Raw genomic sequence first — 12,369 nt, 5'->3', positions numbered from 1 at the left:
GTAATGCAAATTAATCTCTAACATTTATATAATGTGTTCTCCAGAGAAGATGCACTTCATTTCAGTGAAGAGGAAGGTCTGTTTTTACTGCAGTAAGTTAGATAAACGTGTGTAACATTAACGTGCATATTATTTTTATGTGCTGACAGAAAAATGATCAGGTTTAAGCTCTAGAGCTAGTTAACAGAGGTCTGCTGACAGGTACTGCCGTGTATAATGATATCCTTTAAATTCCACTTTAAGCGCTTACAGTTGTCAGTCTGTTTCTGAGGGGGCGCGATGGTAATTACGCACAGGTATTGCGAAAGACATATTATGAGGCAAGGGCGTGGCTTCTGAATATTCATTAGGTTGCGCAACTGAACGGTACACAGCTTGATTAATATTAATGAGCCTGGGATGCTGCGCGCCTTAACAGAACTATTTCCATCGCCTGCGCAGACATGAGTTCATCCAGCAGGTCTGCGCAGGCGATGAGAGGGGCGGTGGAGAGCGTGTTTGATGCCCTCGTACAGTCATTTAAAAGGGGCGGGAATATACAAACAGTCCCGCGTGTATAAAACTCTTGGAGACGCATGAAGAGCTGTGGAGTTTGGACATTATGCGTGACATTCTGACAGAGAAGAACATGAGGAACATGCTCTCACTACTCACCGTTGTGACTGTTTATCTCGCGGTTTGGGGCGGAATCACTGCGGATGCTCAAGTTGGACCTGTGTTACAGAACTCCATCAGGCATCTGCCCGCAGCATCCAGTCCGAGTGACGCGGTGAGCGCGAGCCCGCGCGTTACCGGCACCGCGGACAGCCACGCTCCGGTACGTGATCACGGGATGCTGAAACGCACAGAGGATTTAAAAGGATTCAGTTTGAGATGATTTTTAAATTGCTTTGGGGTTTTATGACATGCATGTGCTTTTAAAGGAGCCTTTCAAATAAAGTTTATTGTGCTGATTTCCTCTTCCACAGTCGCCGCACTGCGCCGCCGACGATGAGTGCAGACTCGGTGAGTTTTGTAACGGCTCTCGCGGAGTTTGTCTCTCGTGCCGCAGGAGGAGGAAGCGCTGCGCTCGTGACGGGATGTGCTGCGCTGGAAATCGATGCATCAATGGTACATACCAGAGATCATTTTGTGTTTTATTCATTATAGTTTGTTTGAAGATTGATTTTCCCATTCGTGTCTCTCTCTCAGGTGTGTGTCAACCTGCTGACACAGACGCCACCGGCGCGGTAGATGCCGCTCTACCGGTTGGCAACACAGATGCGCCCAATATTCCAGTAACACGTGGGCAGAACTTCACACATCCTAAAAGAACCACCAGCCTACCAAAACCACAGCAGCCACTCAAAGGTGTCAAATCTGTCTCTTCTTTTTTCCCTTTCATTTTCTTTTCCTCTCTTCTGCTTTTTATCTTGTCTATTCTACTCATTCCACCTCGTTTTGATTGCTCATCTCGTCTTTTCTCCTCGTCTTCATTCTTCTAGTCTTTTCTCCTTTATTTCTCATTTATTCCATTCTTTTCTCATTTCGCCTCTTCTCTTCTCTATTAGGTTCACCTTTCAACTCTTGTCTTTATGTCTTTTCTTTCTCATCTACTCGCCAATATTTTGTCTCTCATCTTTTCTCTTCTCCATATTGATCTGCCTTATAATCGACTTCTTGTCTGAACTCATCCATCATTCTTTTGTCTTTCCATTCCTTCTCAGACTGTTCATCTGGTCTGGACTGTTCTACATATCATCTTATCCATTTTTAGTCTTCTGTTTTCTCCTCTCATCCATCGTTTTTTAAATTTAAATAACATACCCAACCTGCTTTGTTACACGTTTCAACTTGTCTTATCTAGTTTCTTTATTTCTGTTGTTGTCTCATCTCTTCTTACATTCACAAGTCTGATTTCAAAACTTCCATTTCTTCTAACATGCTTGATATCACACAAAGAGGAGACTTGAACCCTAATGTGATTTATAATCTGTCAGGTGGCGAGGGCGAGACATGTCTCAGATCTTCAGACTGCTTGGAAGGGCTCTGTTGTGCCAGACACTTCTGGTCCCGGATCTGCAAGCCAGTGCTGATGGAGGGGCAGGTGTGCACGCGCCACCGGCGGAAAGGAGCTCACAGTCTGGAGATCTTCCAGCGCTGCGACTGCGGCTCTGGCCTGACCTGCCGAGGCCAGAGAGAGAAACCCGGAGCAGAAAGCCGAAACCTCCACACCTGCCAGCTGCGCTGACCCCACAGAACCGCTCTCTGCTCTACACACACACACACACACACACACACACACCACATGCATGCATGCAAACACACGTGCAGCGGCAGCAAAGGAAAACTGATTCCACGGAAGGATGCGCCAAAATAAGGACTGATCATATTTCCTGGACGGATGCAGAGAAACTGCACCGTAGGGATGTTTCTCGTTGTACACTCTGCTATTTAAGACTTTTTTCCCTGGGTCATCACAAAAGGCAGATTGCTTTTGTTTCCCTTTATAAGGAACTTCTTATTCTTCTTGCAGTAAATTACTGTATTGTACATACGTAGTCAGAAATTGCACTTAACACTGAGCATACGGATCCTGTAAAAGTAGCATTTCATCAATATTGTAAATGTCAATGTCAAATGTCATGATAAGCCATATTGAGATGGTTATCAGTATTCTATTTTTATTTCAAGCAAATTGTAAAGATGTATGTGTGATGAAAACATATAAATGACATGATTATAACAATTGATGGACTTTTTATGATTTGTACTGCCACAATTGCAATCTAAGGAATCCACTCAGGGAGGTTTTGCTTTATTCAGTGGGTTACGCTTCCAGCATCACTTTAACGTGACAAAAAAATGCAATACATTCTGTGTAGCAAAGTCCTTTTGGATAAAAAATAAAATAAAAAATACCTTTCCCTAAATTAATAAATGTAAACATTAATTTCAAGAATTGTCCAAATTCAATGTAAAAGCTGTCTATTTTGTGCGATTGTCGATTACCACCGAAAAAATGTCAACAGTTTGTAAAAAACAAAAAAACAAAAAAAAAAAACAGTAGAAATAGAAGAAAAGTAGAAGTACACTTTCAATGGAAGTCTTTGGTAAACCAATGTACACTTTGTACATATAGGCTTCCATTGTAACTTCATAGATTTCAATGCATGTGAAATGTGAAAACAAACAAGTGCACTTAAAATAAAAGTACTGGGGTTACCAATGCACATTTCCTGCATAGATTTCCACTGCAAATTCATAAATTGTAAATATTTTTTTCTAGAATTAAGATGTGCTGCATGACAACACATCTTTGTTGTAGCCAGAGGAAAAAATATATATAATAAAAATAATTATTATTATTATTATACATATTAATATATATATAATGCTTGAAGCATGTGAACATGAAGTCAGGTGAATGGCATATGCAAACAAACCGAAAAAAAAAAAGAAAAAACAAACTGAAGTCATTACTCTTAACATAAAAATCTACATACCACATTCCTCAAGCAGTTGCCTGCTTTGTGAGCCACTAGCGGAAGTTATCATGGCAAATAAACAAGCTCTGAGCTCTGCTGAAGAGCAGTAATCCTCTGGGTAGCCATATCCCTGTCTGCAGAAAAACACCTGACCACATGAAAGCCTGAATGGGCCCAAGCAGCAGGGAAGTACAAAGCCGACAGGAGGATATCAAACGAGAAGAATCCAGAGGAAGTACAAGAGGATCAGCAGCAGCAACCTTTGGTGTGTCTGGCTAACTTCTAATTAGTCCTGCAGTCAGGCCTGAATTGCAGGTTAATCATAGAGATATCTGACCCTTTAATTACTTTATTATGTAGCCTGTTTGGCACGCACACAGCATGTATAGAGCAGTATATTATATATTACAGGATTCACAATGGTAAGCAACTTTATTACTGCGGTCTGCAGTGGATGGCATGAAAGGAAATAGTTCACCCAAAAAAGAACATTTTGGCATCATTCACTTACCCTTATGTCGTTCCAAACCTGTATAAGTTTCGTTCTTATGTTGAACACAAAAGAAGATATTTGAAGAACCAAACAGTTGTTGGTCCCTCTTCAAAATATATATATTTTTTTATGTTCAACACAAGAAAGAAACTCCTACAAGTTTGGTACGACATGAGGGCAGAGTAAATGATGATTACATTTTCAATTTCATTTTAATATTTTGCACCTGATCAATACAGTTGATCGACCTGAAGCTATAATCATGACTGAAGACATGATGAAAGGTGTGTCTGAAATACAGTGCAGTTTTCTCTCATCAAACAACAACTTTGTTTAAAGAACAGACTGAAACGTAATTTGTTGTCCCCCCAGAGAACTGTTCACTGCTGCAACAGAATCATTGAGAGTCAGATTCATGAACGAATCATTCAAACCATTCAGTAAATCGACTCACTAAAAGAATCATTCTCAAAATGACAACTTGTTCATAAATCAGAAATGGCTAATTCTCTCATAAATGAACCTGCCAGAGAGCTAGAACGGATGTTAAGATTAGTAAATAACTTAAATTTCAGTCTGTTCCTCACACAATGATGTATCTTCAGATGCGCACGAAGTTTTACGGACTACTTGTGTCCATTTTTAGCTGTCCTTAATTGTAACATTCACAGAAAAGAACAACAAACTACATTCCTCCAAATTTCTTCTTTCGCTTTCAATGGAAGTAAAAAAAAATACTTTTGAGGGCGAGTGATTGATGAAATAATCATATTTGAGTGAACTGTTATCTGCCAAAACAAGAAATAAATCAACTCATCATCATTTGTTTTCAAATCAAAGTTTCTATATTTTGTAATATAATACAATGACATTCATTCATTTTTAAGCGAGGTATATTGTATGTCTTTTTGAGGGCCACTTTTTACAAATCAAATCACAAGATGCTGTTCACATCTCCACAGCAGCCTGCAAATGTCAGAACAAGGCTCTTCATTAGTAGGATCATAAAAGAGTGAATTTTCCACTCCTTCATGCCATTACAGTGAAATGTAACCTTTCTCTCCATCCCTTGACCCTGTTGCCTCTCTCCTTCAGTCTGTCTCTCTCTCTGGTGACAGACACTGTGGCTGAAAATTACAGACAGGCAGATCTGTTTAATGATGTCAGGCGTCACAGATTCGAGGTTTTTCACTCACGAAAACTGACTATTTTAACTGTGTGCATGGAGACTAGAGGAGGAGACAGCCTACACACACACACACACACACACACAAATCATGCCCACTCTCACAAAGTGTAGTTTTGGGCTTCAGAGCTGTTCTCATGAGTAACTGTTAAAGTTACTCACCTCCTATCTCGGCCAGATGAGCAAATTACTCAGAAACAAGTCCAAACAAAACCGCAGAAGAGCATTCTGTTACAACGCAGTACAGCTTGCCAACTGTCATTTGATCATCACTGTTATTTGACCATGTAGTGCTGCTTTATTGAAAAACAAAAGAAATAAATATATAAAAGTTAATTAATATTAAAAATAAAATATTAAAGAACATTTCTACATGTATTTTTTTATATGTATAAATATATGTTTGTATGTGAATTGAATGTTCATTTCTCTTACATAAGCTGTCTCCAAAGGCGTTTCAGAGAATTTTGCAGTACATCCAACCGGCCTCACAACTGCAGACCACATGTAACCACACCAGCCCAGGACCTCCACATCCAGCATCTTCACCTCCAAGATCATCTGAGACCTGCCACCCGGACAGCTGCTGCAACAATCAGTTTGCATAACCAAAGAATTTCTGCACAAACTGTCAGAAACCATCTCAGGGAAGCTCATCTGCATGCTCGTCATCCTCACTGGGGTCTCGACCTGACTGTAGTTCATCATCGTAACCGACTTGAGTGGGCAAATGCTCAGTTTCGATGGCATCTGGCCCCATGTCGCAAGGGTCTGTACACAATTCCTGGAAGATGAAAACATCCCAGTTCTTGCATGGCCAGCATTCTCACCGGACATGTCACTCATTGAGCATGTTTGGGATGCTCTGAATTGGCGTATATGACAGCGTGTTCCAGTTCCTGCCAATATCCAGTAACTTCACACAGCCATTGGAGAGGAGTGGACTAACATTCCACAGGCCACTATCAACAACCGGATCAACTCTATGTGAAGGAGATGTGTTCCACTGCGTGAGGCAAATGTTGGTCACACCAGATGCTGACTGGTTTTCGGACCCCCGGACCCCAAATACAGGAAAACTTCACATTTTAGAGTGGCCTTTTATTGTGGCCAGTCTAAGGCACACCTGTGCAATAATCATGCTGTCTAATCAGCATCTTTGTATGCCACAGCTGTGAGGTGGATTGATTATCTCGGCAAAGGAGAAGTGCTCTCTAACACAGATTTAGACAGATTTGTGAACAATATTTGAGAGGAATAGGCCTTTGGTGTACATAGAAAAAATTCTTAGATCTTTGAGTTCAACTCATGAAGTGTCTCATTTTGTGTTTTCATACCTAAAATAATGAAAAGAAAACAAGATCATATTATTTTTTAAACAACACAATACTAATGGTTTTAAATCAGTATTTCCAGTCACAGCTTTCATGCATCTTGCATGCTCTCCACCAACCTTTCACATTGATTTTGGGTGATGAAAAAAATTCAAGCAGATCAGCTTTGTTTGAAGGAAGCCAGTTTTATTCCAGGACAACCTTGTACTGTACGTGGCTTGATTCATGCACCCTTCACAAAGACATATGTGCGAGATTAAAGGCTTGCTGAAACACTCCCAGATCATCCCTGATCCTCCACCAGATTTCACAGTGGGTAGCTCATAGGCCTCTCTAGGTCTCCGTCTAACCATTAGATGACCAAGTGAAAGCTGAAAACTGGACTCATCAGAGACAGTCCAATCCTTAATGTATTTTGCAAAACTCAGTCGGGCATTTCTTTGCTTCTCATTGATGAAGGGCTTTTTCCAGCTTTGCACGACTTCAGCTCTGCCCCTAGAGCTCTGTTTCAAACCGTCCTCACCATGCACTTCACCCCACATGCTACCTGCAATTCTTTTTGTAGGTCATCCTACAATTGTTGAGTGACATTCGACTGAGTTGGTCACTGTTAGTGGAGAGTTTTTTTCTTACTCTGACGGTCTAGCTTTGGCGTCCCGAATGTCATCAGCTTGACCTTGCTCTTATGAGCTACTCTCTTTAGAATTGTAAGGATGGAAGCAACATGACACTCACTGTGTCCCCCTGCCAGTAAGCCAGAATTGAACCTTACCTTCCTTCACTCAAAACTGTTTTTTTTTTTTTTTCAACTCTTTTGGCAAGGCTGACAGTAACTATTTGAATCCAATTTCTTTTGAGGTACTACTAGCACTGTTTTTGTCATCCAGCTGGTCTTTCTGCAAGAGGATAGCGATGACCATGGCAGTGTTTTTTTTTTTTAATACATTTCCTCATTAAATAGGATTTGGTTGAGGCAAACACCTAATCAGTACTTCATTAGGAGTTAACGGAGTGTGTGTGTCTGTGTTGACACTGGAATAAAATGGCTACCATAGATGTAGTGATGCTGATTTATTTCCAGAGCTGTATATACTGCAATTCGTTTTTAAATGTTTTATACATACACACACATATATATATATATATATACTTTAGTTTGTATATTCTTTAATTATATAAACATTCATAATATATTTAAATACTACCTTATTATTTTTTATTAATTTATTTTTAATAAAATAAAGCAATACTACATGTCATGCAAGTACAGTAAGCGTTTTGTATAAGATTACAGTTCTCCAATGACCTCACACAGCTCTTTAGGTTCAACAACAAACAAATAAATCCAACTCACAACAGCTGAGTCAAGACTGATTTTTTTTTAGTTCACCAACAAAACTGGCATTTGAAGAAATCTGTTTTTGCTCAGCGCTGTATACTTTAAATATTTTCATATGTCATTTAGCAAGTCTAGTACTTTGTATGAACACACACACACACACGGTGACAGCTTTGTGAGTAATATTTCAGCAGCAGAGGGTTGTGGGGTTTGGGGCAGTCTAGAAACCGTGTTTACGCTGAACCACTCGTTATTGGGCTGACCACAAACCTCTGCTGGCCACAGGCATGTATGTGTGTGTGTGTGTGTGTGTATTTGTGGTGATGGCGTAGGGGGGAGGGATCTGCTCCCAAATACTCCAGTTAAACTCCAGTCCTCGAAAACTGAGTCGAAGCAGAGATCTGACTGCTAACAACATTATACTCAACGTCTGCACGATGACAATTATCTCATTCATCTATGCAGCACACGTTTTTCACAAGCGTTGGAGTGCAAAACAGAATTGCATCACCTCTCTGACTGCGAAACATGGGCGGGTTGTTTTTGTCGTCTCCGTACAGCACTACCGAAATTACAAAGGTGATGGTTGATTTCAGAGATAACGTTGCAACCAACATCTAACATACCCCTGAATAATTGATTCACGGTTGATTTCTTTGGCACAGGTGCACAGCAATTCAACGTTATTGGTTGCCGCACAAAAACAGTGTCGAGCCTTGTTCTAGGTGGGAATGACTGTGTTCATTAGAGACTTCAAAGCAACTCTCACCTGGCACAAGAGTGTGTTTTTACCACACTTATCTAAACAGTCTCAGAACGGGTGTCATTCCTTACACTCAGCAGATCTGCTCTTAAACAATTTGCTTCATTCATCTTTGTCCGTCAGTCTCTGTGACGGTCAGAGGAAGGCGGTTGTGCAAAGACAGAACAGGCATCGCTAATTAAACTCATTTCATGCCGCAGCTAGCTGAACTAAACTATCAAAACAAACAATTAAAAAGACTTTTGTCCTACGTGAACAGTAAACAGCCCAGAGCAGTTTCAGTCCATAGGGAAAGTGTCTATAGCTGGGTTATTTCAGATTAAGTTAGTTCACCCAGAAACTGAAATTCTGTTAACAATTACTCATCCTCATATTGTTAGAAACACTAAAGACGTTAGCTAATCTTTGAAACGTTTGTTAGGCTTTTTAAATCAGTGAGGGTTGTTCTAATGTTTACTGTATGTGTATCTCATAAAAAGGATAAAATAAATCTGTTCTTAAGAATAAAGACTTACATTTAATTGCTTGATTTATATGGATGCGGTTTTCTTTGCCTTTATGAACTTTTTGGATACAAGTTTTGGCTACCTGGACTTTCAGTGAAGTGACAGACAGTAACCTCTCAGGTTTCATTATAAACATCTTAATTTGTGTTTCGAAGATTAACCAAAGTCTTTGGGTTTGGAACGACATGAGGGTCAGTATTTGATGACAGAATGTTCAGTTTCGGGTGAGCTAGCCCTTTAAGTATCAATTTTCTTTCAGATGTTTCTCCTGAAATGCATTAGGATAAATAAAAACAGAATTAATCTACTGCTGACTTACAGTAAAACATTGAATGAATGTGCAGAACAGAGTAGCTCAGATGGAAGAATTTGATAAGAACTGTCATGGAAGAATTTGGTCATGGAAGAATTTGATAAGAACTGTTTGAGATATTTACATTTTGATTGCAGACTTTAGAATTTTTGGTGGATCTTAGTACAGTCTGATACTTGATATTTCAGAAGACACGTGATATTTCAAGGGAAATGACAACAATGCAACAGTGAAAACCTGTTAACTGGTCAACTGTATGTTTTCAGTCCTAATGGTGTGAGTGAGTCATTATTATCCTTGAAACTCACCCAGCAGACTGCGTAGTCGTCGTGGTGGAATGTCAGTCTGGAGGGGCGTCTGTGATTTGAGACCCTCATGTGGCATCCAGGAGGGAGACAGACAGACACTGGAGCCCTCGCTGGGACGACAGCCGACTGCTGGTTTGATCCATGCCGGTGTCCCTGTCTGATGCATTCACACACACAAACACACTTCTTCATTTATCCTGTCAGGCACCATAAAACAAAATAACACTCTCTTTTTATGTGTAAGTGTAAATATAACTAACTATTTTCCACAAGCAGATTTTGAGATTTACATGGCAACAAAAAGACTCTTTAACCAGAGTTAAAAGTGTGTGAATAATACCAATGCATTACATAATTAATATTAAACCAAGAGGCAACTATTTAAACCCCTGAGCCTCTACATTCACACTTGTTACCTTTATGTAATCCATGACATTTTGTATCCTAATGGTATAGGATAGTCAAATAAAGTTATGTTTCGAAATACATTTAATATAGCATATTTTAAATAAAACTTACATGCTTTTTTGTCATCTTGGGATCTGTTTGTTAAAAGTTGGATATTTTATTATATAAAGCAATAAAATTCCAATACTCCAATACTTTACAATACTTCCAATACTGTATATTCCAATACAGTGTTTTCAAATACTTTGTGTATTCATCCAGGATACATACTCGGGGCTCTAACATACCCGCTGTCCCACCTGCTGTCCTTAGGTGAGTCTGGTGCATGGCCTACGGTTGTTTTGGCCTCTTTATTCCCTGAAACAATCTGCCCATTGTTTACCAAAATAATAAAACAATATTCTGCGTCTGGAGTGGCTGCCAGACTAAACAGAACAAATTAAGATCTCCTGGGCTCCGCTGATGCCAGGCCTGTTGTGAATTAGCACGCTTTTACATTTGTTTTGGCTTGGCCCGAGAGCAGGGTAACATTTAGTGTTTTAAGAGCCCATCCTAGTTTTAAAAACCCACAAAATTCAGCTTTAGTTCACACAGGAGCTCTGTTCCAAAACCTTGTGAGCTGCCCTGCTATGTTCGGTCTACACAGGCCTACCGTGGATGCTGTCTGAGGCATGATCCTCAGCAGAAGTAATGAAGAGAAGAAAAGACAGGAAACTCCATCCTCACTGAGATAATTCTGTTTTTAGTTGCGTTGAAGTTTCATGACGTGGACTTTGTATTTTAAAATAATCTTGAGTAGAATTGTTCTGTTCGTGATGACAGATGAATCAAAGAAGGATTTTATTTAATAGTTTAAATTTATAACATCTCAATGATGGATCTGTTTCTTACCAACAGGCAGCTTTTCACTTCACAAGACATTAACTGATGGACTGGATTGCTGTGATGTTTTTATCAGCTGTTTGGACTCCCATTATTAAGGATATCTATTCAATGCATTGGTCAGTGATGTAATGCTAAATTTATCCAAATTAGCTCTGAATAAGAAACAAACTTGGATGGCTTAAGGGTGACCGCATTGAAAGAAACCACACAGAAATGGCTTTGCAACTACATAATTGTACAAAACACCACTTGTGTTTTCAACAATCTGTTCAACTGATTGCACACCTTCATCACTTCATCACCCGATGGCCTGTCATTTGTTAAGTAATCACTGTGTCGACTGATGAAGTTTAATTAGGAACATTTCACTCCCTCATCAGTCATCACATTTAATCTCTTCATGACATCAAAACACCTCGCTCGGTCCACAAAATTAGCCGCCTTTTGTTTGACGCATCTGAGCAGCACAGAGAACGACAGGCACAGGCCGGCTTTGATCTCTGTGAGGAGCCGATTTGATTTCTTCCACTCATCCACAGGGTGAAGCGAGAGGTTAAATCAAAGGCGTTTATCTGCTGAGAGGCCATCGCCATCTCATCATGCTGTAAAAACATTTGCTCATTCACACCTGCTTTCGAGATACCTGGCTAACAGCCCTTGTCAGGTGTGATCAGAGACTATTAGAGGTGCCACGAGTTCATATCAGTCTAGAGACAAGTTCAACAGCAAGAGGGCATTTCACTTCAATCTTAGCTAGAAGTCATTAAATATGGATCAGATAGCGAGCCCAACAAAAAGAAGAACTTCCTATCCTGAAGACAAACACTGAAGTATTTAACCAAGAAAAAAAGAAAAGAAATAAGACTTCCCAGAAAGTACAGTTGGATGTTTATTCCCAGAACCGGCCTCAAGATGGGACCCAGTAAATAATGCAGAAATGCATCAGCTGTTGTCTGGCTGTGTTGTCTTCTAACTGGATGTGATGATGGGTAAATGAGGCGGAGGTCTGTGTGTGTCCCTCCGTGTTGAGGTTTTGTTGCCTGTGTGTGTTCTGTCACCCTGGGTGGTTGAATTATATATCTCTGGTGACACGTTAAGTGTGGCCAATACATTTACAGAGCAACGACACACAAATCAGAGCAGGCTAGAGCCGTTTTGCCCCATTTTAGGTCATGTATTGATCCCAAATTATCTTTTCTTTTTTTTTTCTTGCATAATGTCATATGGACTAAATCTCTAAATAAAGGTTCTTCATTGGCAATGAGAGTTACAGCAATGAGAATATGATCATGAAATATAAAAAAAAAAAATTCTAACTATTAACATTAGCCTACTTATTTCTCATCACGTTTGACATTAAACAAAAT

At 39.8% G+C, this 12,369-nt stretch overlaps 1 protein-coding gene across 1 annotated transcript; it reads left to right on the top strand.

Annotated features, from left to right (window-relative positions):
- The first annotated feature begins 568 nt into the window (after window positions 1-568).
- On the top strand, window positions 569-2,709 carry LOC113070407 (dickkopf-related protein 1-like). The gene is made up of 4 exons (XM_026243693.1): window positions 569-817; window positions 969-1,110; window positions 1,192-1,350; window positions 1,980-2,709. The coding sequence occupies exons 1-4, from the start codon at window positions 602-604 to the stop codon at window positions 2,228-2,230; spliced, it is 768 nt and encodes a 255-aa protein (XP_026099478.1). The 5' UTR covers window positions 569-601; the 3' UTR covers window positions 2,231-2,709.
- The last annotated feature ends 9,660 nt before the right edge of the window (window positions 2,710-12,369 follow it).

This window comes from Carassius auratus, unplaced genomic scaffold (assembly GCF_003368295.1).
Source record: "Carassius auratus strain Wakin unplaced genomic scaffold, ASM336829v1 scaf_tig00003867, whole genome shotgun sequence".
NCBI lineage: Eukaryota > Metazoa > Chordata > Actinopteri > Cypriniformes > Cyprinidae > Carassius > Carassius auratus.
This window is presented reverse-complemented; position numbering and strand designations above follow the sequence as displayed.

Bases quoted from the DNA above. Each gene is read 5' to 3' on its own strand.
- LOC113070407 (XM_026243693.1), top strand. From the start codon at position 602: ATGCGTGACATTCTGACAGAGAAGAACATGAGGAACATGCTCTCACTA. The intron at 1,111-1,191 runs GTACATACCAGA...TCTCTCTCTCAG, and splicing joins TGGAAATCGATGCATCAATG to GTGTGTGTCAACCTGCTGAC. The intron at 1,351-1,979 runs GTGTCAAATCTG...ATAATCTGTCAG, and splicing joins ACCACAGCAGCCACTCAAAG to GTGGCGAGGGCGAGACATGT.